Here is a 12475-nt window from a genome sequence, read left to right as displayed (position 1 = left end):
ATTTCAGTGGAATAGAGCGGCCTAGCAGACGACAGCTCATCGCAGCTTAATGTAAATACCGCGTGCACAAGTGTAATCTTATTGGTTCACCAGCATGCATCCACTGTAAACTCGAGCAACCTTGGGTAACCTGTTGCTCAATTTGTCACATAACTAACTATCTAGCGTAGGCTTGATTGTTATCCTAAAAATAGTGCTGAACTTTGAACCGGAATCGGACGATTCTCGTAGTACTGCCCAAAATCATAACGTAAGTGTACGAACAATTTTGTAAAGAAACTTCTAGTTAAACTTCAATATTGTCGTTTTTAGGACAATTCAACCTTCTGAGAGTTAATATTTAATACTGTAGTATTTAGAATTATTTCACTTTTTTATGTTGATGAGATGCCTTATCCTAACAACTGTTGTTTGTTGTCACATTGAAAACTGTGTAAAAGCGCGTATTGTTGTGCTAATATTGCGACATTAAACATGTAATTTCAACTTACACAGTAGTCTTCAATCCTAGAATAAGTAAACAATAAATATTGCACCGTGCACATTTTTTTCATGCAACAGTATCATGGCCGCGCGGGATTAGCCGAGCGGTCTAGGGCGCAGCAGTCATGGACTGTGCTGCTGATCCCGGCGGAGGTTCGAGTCCTCCCTCGGGCATGGGTGTGTGTGTTTGTCCTTAGAATAACTTAGGTTAAGTAGTGTGTAAGCTTAGGGACTGATGACCTTAGCAGTTAAGTCCCATAAGATTTCACACACATTTGAACATTTTTTGAACAGTATCATGGTGCTACTTATTAGCAGGATAATGCTCTTTCGCACATGGCATCTGTCTCTATGAACTGTCTGTTTCATGTTGAGCCAATCCTATGGCCAGTAAGATTCCCAAATCTGGCCCCAATAGATGGTGGATGGTACCAGCTCGGACATCGGTTCTGTCTCAGTGACAATATCCAAGATGTAATGGACCAGCATGCCTCAGGAGAGGAGACTACGGCTTTGTGACACCTTTCCCAAACGAATCAGAGCATGCATCCTGGCCAGAGGGTGCAACGTCATACTGGGTAAGTCGGTTCGCACGACAATGGTGTCTGTAAATTTGACACGATTTCATAATCACAAAAATAAAACCGTATGCCCTCTCAATCCATGAAGATACATTTCCATTGCTCTTCCTCTTTTCAGCGGTGAACATTTTTATCAGGTGGTGTACATTGCGTGATGTACGGCGAAACAGTTACCGATGTGAGCATACATTATCAACGTTCAGAAAAGCGAACATGAACATGCACGTTGGATACGTATAGCGAATAAATTTTATTATAGGAATAGTAAACAGTCACTCATTAAAAAAATTTCCGACTGGAATCCTCTGTGCCCCATAAAAAGCTCACTGAGTTTCGGATGAAACTAGTTGCCAATGAGCGGCACTTAACATAATTAATATTACCCACATAGCACGCAGCTAAGCATTGGACTATGGCTACTATCATCAACAACCAGTCTCTACAACAAGCTACTATCAAGTAACTTGTAACTTCCCACGGGTATATCAAAATACAATCTTCTGTACAACAACAAATATACAGAATTCGATCTTGCACAGCAGAATAACAAGGTACTTTCTTTGTACAAACGACGAACCAAATCAGTCACGCTCATAGTGCAATAAAACCAGATAAGTTTCTTTATAACAGTCACTCTTTATGCGTAGAAACAACATATAAAAATGGCTTTCGCCTTTAGAGAACACATTTACACACCCAGTATGCTATCAAAAAACGAGCGTAACAAGTTGCACTATAACCACGAAACTTCCATGCATATATCACTTTTTAACCAATCCACTCAGTGCACCGCTTGTTGCAGCCTTCGGCAACTCAGGCTCGTGTTCCTCTTGAAATGTAGAAGTTCCTTTCACTGCCTTCGCCGAACACGTCGTTCTCTGGCCTCGAAAAAGACAACACCTGCTCGATCGTGTTGTTTACGTCTACGCATCGGCCGGGCTCCGCCCTGCCCGTCAGCGATGCCCCATTCACAGCTCCTCGGCGAACCAGCTTGGAGAAAGCTTCTCATTCTTGGCCGTGCAGCAAAAGACTCCCATTCTGTTCGTCACTGCTCCATCTGGGCCACAGGGGTGCTGGCGGTATGACGCCAGTGTGACTCGCCATCAATCATGACTCTCTGGCCGTGGGCACAACGAATGTGCTGATTGACAGGGAACAGGATTACAGTAGGTGGAATATATGATCACATACACTGACGGAAAAAGGTGCATCACTAAAAATGTAGAGTAATGAAAATTCTGGAATACACTTGTCTAGATAACGGATTTAAGCGATTAATATTGTAAGGTCACAGGTTAATGTTAGAGCGAGGTAAGCCATTGCAAATGTGAAATGCTGGTACAATAGTAACCACCAGAATGGTGAATAAAAGCATGCAAACTGCATGCGTTGTGTTGTACAGGTACCGGATGTGAGTTTGTGGAAAGAAGTTCCACGCCTGTTGCACTTGGTCGATCACTACAGGGATGCGTAAGGCTGTTTGCGGATGATGATGGCACGTATGTGCTCGAATGGAGACAGATTTGGTGATCGAGCAGGCTCTCACTGTGAAGATGGCAAAGAGGTAGATTGTCGAAGTGTTTGGAGGAGAGTTTTATGTGGCTGCAAGGACGAAACTTAATGGGATAGACATTCCGCCGTGAAACCGTGAGGAATAAAAATGTAATTATGCAGCTTTGTGTTTTGCAAGGTGATAATTAAAACTTTTTCAACCCTTTGTATACCGGTACATCGCACACGAAGACTAAAATACGACACAATGTGTCGTGTATGAACTATTTAGAGACACATATCTCCTGGGCTCTACATCCGAAAGGACTCTGACAGGCAGTGACTGACATTAGTGAAAACTGTACTTTCTCAGTCTCAGTAGCAATGGCTGGCTGATTACACGCTGGTGTGCAAATTACGGGACAGAAAAACTTTCGCATGGTGCGTCACCTCCAAGTAACATAGCTCGATGAATCTTGGACCAAACGTAGAAAGAACTGCTGCAGTACGTTATAGAGAGTAACCGAAATAAATACTTAGTCAGACGAACAGAAATGATTTATTCAAAGATAATAATTACACTGAAGTCACCGTGATTTATGCTGCTCCCCTAGACATTACAAAACGCGCGACATGGTTCTTAATAGGTGTGTAATTATCACAGACAGCATTGCATATTGTGGAATGTGCTCCTGTCTTGGCCACAATATTCATCCACTACTGTGGTTGACAACTACTGGATCATTGTTGATGCATAATGTTGGACGTACCCTCATATGGCGAGAGGTGAGAGCACCTAATGAAGCGAGGAATTTTGTAGAACATAATCGTTTTGGTGTTCCACATGAAAAGGTGTGTGAAGGTCTAATGTTGCGTGGGCATTCTGACGTCCAAATCTTTGATCACGGTACAGAACCATCACGGTTATAATGACATAGGACTTTTTATCCATGTGCATCTTTTCTATTCGGCCCTGGCGTCATATGTACGGATGACAATGTGGGACCCCATCGAACACCATAGGCGAACGAGCTATTCCAACAAGAGGGTATCCGGCGAATCGACTGGCCTGCTCGTTCCCCAGACTTATAATCCATGGAGTATGTGTGAGATGCATTAGGGAGACATACTGTAGCACGTCTGCATGGACCATTGATCATGCAGCAGTTGTCAACAGCTTCTTACTAACCTTGTGAGGTAACGGGTGAGTTATGGCACCCTGGAAATATTCTGAGTTCGGAGCTGGCCTGGCCACACGGGCTGCTCGGCAAGCCGGGGCTCTTTAGCAACCATGTGGTGCCGATTATTTGCTGGAGCAAAAGGGGTACCCCCAGTACGTGGTCATGGCCAACCGCATGACTGGGAATTCGACGCTGACGCTGTGTTGAGGACTGTGCTTTGTGTCAGTGAAGGAGATTTGTATGCTGGGAGCGCCAAGATGGCGGCCTTTGTGAAACCATAAAGGCAGACATTTCACAATTCATGTAGAAATTACCAATAGCCAGAGGAATCATTATACCTTAAAAAGAAACAAGTACATTACCATTATTTTTACGACTATTATGGTGGTGTAATCAGATTTACAATATCTTTATTAGTTTAAAGTTTGGTATCTGATTTAAATTGTACGACTAACACCCAATAACGAATTTCCAAAATCTAAACGGTTCATCCGATTTTGTCGATCGACATGTCTTTAGAAAGCTATTAGTGTAAACCTAAATTGGCAGGAATTACAGGCATGTAACTTACTGGGGTTATTGGAGGTCAAAGTGGCCAATTACTATTGATCGTGTCAGGCCATAAGTACTCCACAGTTACACGAAAAAACGGTAGCAGCATGCTTATAAATATATTTATTCCTCTATGTCTTTGTTTATATCTGATATATACTATTCATGAAGAAATCGGTGAAATATTTACTGTGTTTTAGAAAGCACAGAGACATTAGGCTACTGGCCTACTTTTGTTTCTATTCCTTAGATATATGTTTATTTGATTTGTTTATGTATTTAATAATGTGTGTTAGACCGTGTTTATGGTTCATCCGTAGGAATATTTATTTAATTTAAAGTTATTCAAATGTAAATCCAGTATTTCTTATGTGTTTCATATGTTTGTAAGTGTGTGTTGGCTTGGAGACATGGCAGGAGCGCTCTAGCCAATCACAGCACTCGTTACTACGGTAAACGACTACTGAAGTCAATTGAGAGACTGTATGGAAGTGGGGGAGGAGCATCGGGTCACACAGGATATGGGGGGAGTGCTGGACTTGGTGGGTGTTAAGCAGTATGCGCGTGGTCCAAGGAGATAGAAATATTTCGTAGTACCGACTTTTGCACTTGTGAGATTTCCGTGGCTTCCGCAGTGAGGGCGCAGTATTCGTTTAGAAGTGTACATCTCGCGAGCTGTGTTGATGCTCATAACTCAAAAAATGTTCAAATGTGTGTGAAATCTTAAGGGACTTAACTGCTAAGATCATCAATCCCTAAGATTACACACTTCTTAACCTAAATTATCCTAAGGACAAACACACACACCCATGCTCATAACTAATTACGTGAAGTAGGAATCTATTGTTTCCCTGTTATTCAACTTATATTTTATTTAATTGCTCGACCATCGACACAAATAAGTGTTTTACAGCAATAAATGGCAGTCTCAAAGGTACTTCTGCTATCGTAGTCATCATTTAAAGTCGTTAAAATAGTACCTGCAGATTTTATTTAATTGCAATCTTTCATTCATAAATTTCTATATTACATTCAAAATTCGCAATTGCTGAGTGATAGGAACCTTCGACCATTCTGTTCATGTGTATATTCATATTACCTTGTAGCTAGCAAGGCAGCATGTTGCAGCGGAATGTATCCTAATCCGTCCTTGGTGATCACACATGTTATTAAGAACGAAGCTCAGCCGTTTTTAATATCTATGGAACCGTCACGAATCGTGGTGACTTCATTGTCTGAATAAAAGAGTCATTCTGTTCGCCTCATTGCGTCTTTATTTCCGTACTTTCTGTACTACACTATAGTACTTCTACACATGTGTGGCCCACGTTTCATCCAGCTATCATACTTACCAGTGACACATAATGCGTAAGTTACTTACTCCCTCAATTTTCACATAAGCGCACGTTACCTTTCGTATCACGTTAATGTTCGGTTGGAGTCAGGGGCCCAGCTTTGTCTGTTCACTCGTGCATTCCTGTTGCGGTGTGACGAAGTGAGCTGAGGTATGGACTGACCTGTGGCGTGGTTGGCGTCCCCCGGCCCCTGGAACTGGAAGGAGGCGCGGAAGCCCTGTCCGGGCCAGCGCGAGCGCGCCGTCAGCTCCACGTAGAGGCTGGAGCCCGTGGACAGCACCTCAAGGTGCGACGCCTCGTCGCACAGCACCGCCACCGCCGCCGCCGACGGACTGGGCCCGTCGAAAACCGACACCATGTCCGGGCTCTCCAAGCAGCTGTAACAAGCGCGCTGGTTCTCAGCTCCCCAACGTTGTACCCACGTAGGAATCTTTATTTTTTTTCACTGCCTAACGAAAGGTTATCAGAAGTTTAAGGGCATATTGTACTTACGGAGGAACAAGTTACGACTTATACAAACAGAATATAAACATGGAAATATGCTAAACTCTATGTGATGTTCTATTCCTTTACTTAGTCACCTCAAGAGTCACGTTCAGCCGCCTCTTTCTTCCTGCACCCGTACCTCTAACTGAAATTTATTAGATCGTCGAATTATTAAATACGAATCTTGGGCTTTTCTAGAGCAGCATCCGTTCGTAGGGACACTAACCTGTAAGCACGTGAACACCGTAAGGTTGGCAGCAATAAATAAAACTTGACCAACATCTCTTCCGTTTAGTAATATGTATCACACAGAGAGGTAATGGTGCATATTCAGAAAGAAACTACAACACAAAATGCTTGGAAAACTTGGAAAGGATAAGACGAATTATTAAAAAGGCCACACCGATATACATTGTGAGTCAAAGTGTTGAATATTCTCCATACTCTGAAACGTAACGGTCGATTTGGTAGCGCCCTCACACAAAGTCCCTCCTGAAAGCTAGTTTTCAACGTTATTCTGTAGCACCTCATCTCAGATGTTTCAATTCTATTTTCTTTCCGGTGTTTCCATGATCCATGTCTCTTCACGATACAATGCTGAGCTCCAAATATAAATTCTCAGTAATTTCTTCCTCAAATTTGTATCTGTGTCCGATACTAGCAGACTTCTCTTGTCCTCGAATACACTTCTTGACATTGCTAATATGATTCTTAGGTCCTCCTTGCTGCATTCGTCTTGATTTCTTCTTTTTTTGCCTAAGTAGCAGAATTCCCTAACTTAGTCTACTTGGTGATCATCAATTGTGATGTTAACTTTCTTGCTGTTCTCATTTCTATTACTTCTCGTTACTTACGTCTTTCTCCGATTTACTCTCCATCACTATACTGTACTCATTAGACTGTTTGTTCTATTCAGCACATTGTGCATTCTTCTCCACTTTCACTGAGGATAACAATGTCACCAGCGAATCTTGTAATTAATATCCTTTCACTCTGAATAAAGCTGTTGAATCTTTGTTTATTTCCATCACTGCTTCTTCGAATAATGGATTGAACAGTAGGAGCGAAAGACTACAACAGTGCGTTACACCCATTTTCATCGAGCATTTAGTTCTAGGTCTTCCACATTTATTGTTCCACTGTTCCACTGTTGTTGTTGGTTCCTGTACATATTATATACTTCCGGTCTTTTTTGACATAGGCTCACGTCGCTTTGCTGTTTCTGATTTCCTGAAATCTGCTGAGAAAAGCAGCCTGTCTTTCAAAATATTCAGCAAAAAGACAGAGTTTGTTTTCGAGTAAAATAACTTTTCCTAACATGGGAAAAAATTACTTCGTGTCTCCTGCGTTTTACGATTGAGCTGGTTTCGATGAGACGTATCTTCAATCATGAAATAAAATTTTGGATCCACTGATCGTTAGTTCTGAATAGTAAACACCTTTCTAAAGAAAATGCTTCAATTCCTGTTTGTAAGAAAGCGAAACATTTCAGAATATTTCCTTTCCATAATAAATGTATCTTGGTATGCAGCAGAACATATGAGTACTCAAGCTCACTTTAAGAATGGCTATGATTAAAAGCTTTAGCTCCAATGGAGATCGAAAATCTTAATACCGATTTCCATAAATTTGCAAATTTAATCTGCAAGTATCAGCACACAAAGCACTTCCTGATGAATAATGCAATGGTAATTCATTTATTTTTTCAAAATGGCAACAAACTCTTTCTTTACACCGGTCTCAGTTTACGACTCGCCTGTTACAACTGTGACAAATTTGTCTTGTGGAATACGATATTTTTTATTGCTCTCAATTGCAGCAATTAATACTTCCTCTCCGCCTTTGAGTGCAAATAATCCTAAGGTTCCTTCTTTATGGCATGCAGATGAAATAACTCACACAAAAAGAGAAACACACTGTTTCATTTATGTCAGAAGACAAGTCAGCTGCTATCGATAAAGCTGGAACCAATTTAACATCTTCGAGTTCCTGGTTGGTTATTGTGGGAGAGGATTCTCTGTTCCACCTTTCACTGTTCCAGCAAAAAATGGTAACTCATGAGTAATTTTTAGAATATAGTTGTTCTTAAAATCTCGAAACAGCTATTCGGACACAATTATTAAAGACCTTCTTAAGAGAGGACTTCAAAAAGTAGGTTTCACATTAATATGGGAAGCCGAGTAACATTTACTGAACGGTGCACTACACTTCAAAGTCACACAGACACGTGACACCATTTCTCAACATCGTCACCAAGTCTCTGTAAATAACGCCCGGAAGGTTCTGCCGATCATTCAGTTTCTCGGCGATAGAAATTTGCTCCTCAGTCACGGAGCCTTTTGTAAACTCTTGTGTGAACGTCCCACTGTCGGAAAATCTGCGATCGCTGCGAATCATTTCCTCGATTTCCTGGATATTTTCGTCTGTGGTCGATCAGCATCAGCCACATCTGTCTAGCTTTGGCCGTCTTGTAGGCACTATTTCACTACGTCTGTAGGCGCCATAGCATTTGGTCCACATGATATCAGAATTTCACGGTTAATCTGTGTGGTATTTACACGTTTTGCCCGCAGGAATCATACTCACCCGCGCACTTCAACTTTGGAGTACGTTCGCAGTATCCGCATGATTTCAATCCCACAGTGAGGCGCCTGTTACCAGTACTGCAGCAGAACTGTGCCTGCAGGAAATACAGAACATGTCTTCTCTCCCGAAAACGCCCCATTCTTGTTGCGTAATGGTTTGAAGGTGCGAGGACGTGTGCAGTGTTACGGTATTTCAAGGTTTATACCGATAATAATAACAATGCAGTGTTCCCTCGGATATGCATGTATGTATGCATCTCCGAAGGAACAGGCACTGCTACGATTACAGCCGTTATGAAATACATAAAATGTATTCACAGTTGTGAATATCGACAAGGGTGAGCTGCAGCTCTGCAGGAACATTACATCGTTCTTTTTAACAACACAAGAACTGTTATACGTTTTTATCAAAAAAATTGTTCAAATAGCTCTGAGCACTATGGGACTTAACATCTGAGGTCATCAGTCCCCTAGAACTTAGAAGTACATAAACTTAACTAACCTAAGGACATCACACACATCCATGCCCGAGGCAGGATTCGAACCTGCGACCGTAGCGGCCGCGCGGTTCCAGACTGTAGCGCCTTGAACCACTCGGCCTCTCCGGCCGGCATACGTTTTTATCCGCCGATACAGGGATTACATAATATGTGCATAAGTACAGGTTTTGACACAGGAACGACCATATGGGGAAGTTTGGTTCTAGCTGTGAGTAGTGCACGGATAGCCAAAGCGGTTGAGGTGACTGCTAGCGTACAGAGGGAAATCCGGGTTCGAATCCGGTTCAGGTACAAATTTTCATTGTCGTCATTGGCTTATACAGATGATGGTTGTTCGTATTCGCATCTGCGAATACATTTCATGGATATGACAACGGCTTTAGTCGCTTCACAGCTTTTTCCTTTGGACATACACTACTGGCCATTAAAATTGCTACACCACGAAGATGACGTGCTACAGACGCGAAATTTAACCGACAAGAAGAAGATGCTGTGATATGCAAATGATTAGCCTTTAAGAGCATTCACACAAGGTTGGCGCCGGTGCCGTCACCTACAACGTGCTGACGTGATGAAAGTTTCCAACCTACTTCTCATACACAAACAACAGTTGACCAGCGTTGCCTAATGAAACGTTGTTGTGATGCCTCGTGTAAAGAGGAGAAATGCGTACCATCACGTTTCCGACTTTGATAAAGGTCGGATTGCAGCCTATCGCGATTGCGGTTTATCGTATCGCGACATTGCTGCTCGCGTTGGTCGAGATCCAATGACTGTTAGCAGAATATGGAATCGGTGGGTTCAGGAGGGTAATACGGAACGCCGCGCTGGATCCCAACGGCCTCGTATCACTAGCAGTCGAGATGAGAGGCATCTTATCCGCATGGATGTAACGGATCGTGCAGCCACGTCTCGATCCCTGAGTCAACAGATGGGGACGTTTGCAAGACAACAACCATCTGCACGAACAGTTCGACGACGTTTGCAGCAGCATGGACTATCAGCCTGGAGACCATGGCTGCGGTTACCCTTGACGCTGCATCACAGACAGGAGCGAGTGCGATGGTGTACTCAACGACAAACCTGGGTGCACGAATGGCAAAACGTCATTTTTTCGGGTGAATCCAAGTTCTGTTTACAGCATCATGATGGTCGCATCCGTGATTGGCGACATCGCGGTGAACGCCCATTAGAAGCGTGTATTCGTCATCGCCATACTGGCGTATCACCAGGCGTGATAGTATGGGGTGCCATTGTTTACACGTCTCGGTCACCTCTTGTTCGCATTGACGGCACTTTGAACTGTGGACGTTACATTTCAGATGTGTTACGACCCTTGGCTCTAACCTTCATTCGATCCCTCCGAAACTCACATTTCAGCAGGATAATGCAAGACCGCATATTGCAGGTCCTGTACGGGCCCTTCCGGATACAGAAAATGTTCTACTGCTGCCCTGGCCAGCAGACTCTCCATATCTCTCACCAATTGAAAACTTCTGGTCAATATTGGCCGAGCAACTGGCTCGTACAATACGCCAGTAACTACTCTTTATGAACTGTGGTATGGTGTTGAAGCTGCATGGGCAGCTGTACTTGCACGCGCCATCCAAGCTATGTGTCACTCATAGCCCCGGGCGTATCAAGGCCGTTATTACGGCCAGAGGTGGTTGTTCTGGGTACTGATTTCTCAGGAGCTATGCACCCAAACTCCGTGAAAATGTAATCACATGTCAGTTCTAGTATAATATGTTTGTCCAATGAATACCCGTTTATCATCTGTATTTCATCTGTGTGTATCAGTTTTAATGGCCAGTAGCGTAGATACATGTCCGAAGTAACACTGCATCGTTATTTTTAACAACACAAACGCTGTTGTAAGGCATTAATCCTCTAATACCGGGCAGCTACTTTGAATTTCGCCTGTGTGCGGGAGTTACATAGTTCGTATACCAGTTCAGGTTTGGAAGTTTGGTTAGCCAAAGCGGTTAAGGCAAACGCTTGCGTAAAGCGGGAAATCCGGGTTAGAGTCCTGAAACAGCACTAATTTTCTGTGTCGTCATTCGCTTATAAGCTGAGGGTTGTACGTATTCCCAACTGCGAATACATTTTCTGTATGTGTAATTTTCTTTGTAATGTGTCCTCGTACATTTTCACAGTCTGTATATGGTTTTCCTCTCTTAGCAATCTCTTCACTAACCACAAAACTTGCAGTGTTAATATTGTGAAAAGTTGACTCAGTAATTAAATACAGAACTTGACTTTTATTGACTCTTCTTAATTTCCTCAACTTCTTTTTTCTTTGCATCACATACAGGACATTGAGTGTTAAATGACAGTGTATCGCCAAATCCGATTTCTTGTTATGAAACAATTTTTCCCGACAAATAATGCATTTCAAAAGGCCTTTTGAGATATGAATAAATGCGAAAGTTTCGGTCCATTCATTTCTAAGTTAATGGATTTCCTCTTACAATTTTCTTCACTTCTTCTTTGTAGCCATGTCAATGACCTAAAAATGTTTCATCTTATAATAATGAAGCCATCAACACAAAATCAGTACAGTTCTTGCACTGATGACGAAAATTTGCAGTGGAACGGAAACATTCCGCTAACTTTACGTTTCGAGTAGCGTTTGCGGCCGCGACAAGCACTAACCATGCCACAATGAGACTGCGGGCTGAGTGGCTCACTCGACTCGCGCATTAATCGCTCGCCCTCCCTTTGCGTACAGGCCGACTGAAAATTCGTGCCCCGTAAATGCGCTGAACTGCAGCGAGTGGATGAAAGAGTGCCGCTGGTGGGGAAACCTTGGAGGGAAGCAAAGAGCTTCGGACAGAAGCAGGTAAAATTGCCAGTCGCAGGGGTGGGGAACTTTAACTGTAGTTGTAGTCGTTCCTGCAGAGGCAGGTGCTCGGTAGTAATACATTGTAGAACACGCTGCGATGATACTTGACGATACACATTCACATTTTATCTCTCTGGAAATACACGTAATCGCTCACACGAAATATTTTGTAGAAGAGCCAGACGCAAAAGAGCTGCATGTAGCTCGCAAACCGCGGATTTCAGGACTGTGATCTAAAAAGGTGGAGTGTTCACTAATAACCTCTCTATATAAGAATATTTAAGCCAGCTGGGAAGAGAAGTCAAGGATGTCAGAGGAAGCGATGGTTACCGTAACAAATAAAATAGAAATGTCCGAAGTGAAGATAATGATGATCATCAGATGTACGAGAGAAAGACCTGTAGGAGATGTTGCCA

General features: G+C 42.7%; 1 protein-coding gene across 4 annotated transcripts in view; it reads right to left on the bottom strand.

Annotated features, from left to right (window-relative positions):
- The window catches only part of LOC126145599 (suppressor of lurcher protein 1-like), a 579327-nt gene that overhangs the window by 83012 nt on the left and 483840 nt on the right, over window positions 1-12475 (bottom strand). For all 4 annotated transcript variants that reach the window (XM_049915569.1, XM_049915568.1, XM_049915571.1 and 1 more), the window contains one exon: window positions 5806-6020. In XM_049915569.1, coding sequence (XP_049771526.1) covers window positions 5806-6020 — 215 coding nt within the window. The remainder of the gene's footprint in view (window positions 1-5805; window positions 6021-12475) is intronic.

Source organism: Schistocerca cancellata, chromosome 2, assembly GCF_023864275.1.
Source record: "Schistocerca cancellata isolate TAMUIC-IGC-003103 chromosome 2, iqSchCanc2.1, whole genome shotgun sequence".
Taxonomy (NCBI): Eukaryota; Metazoa; Arthropoda; class Insecta; order Orthoptera; family Acrididae; genus Schistocerca; species Schistocerca cancellata.
This window is presented reverse-complemented; position numbering and strand designations above follow the sequence as displayed.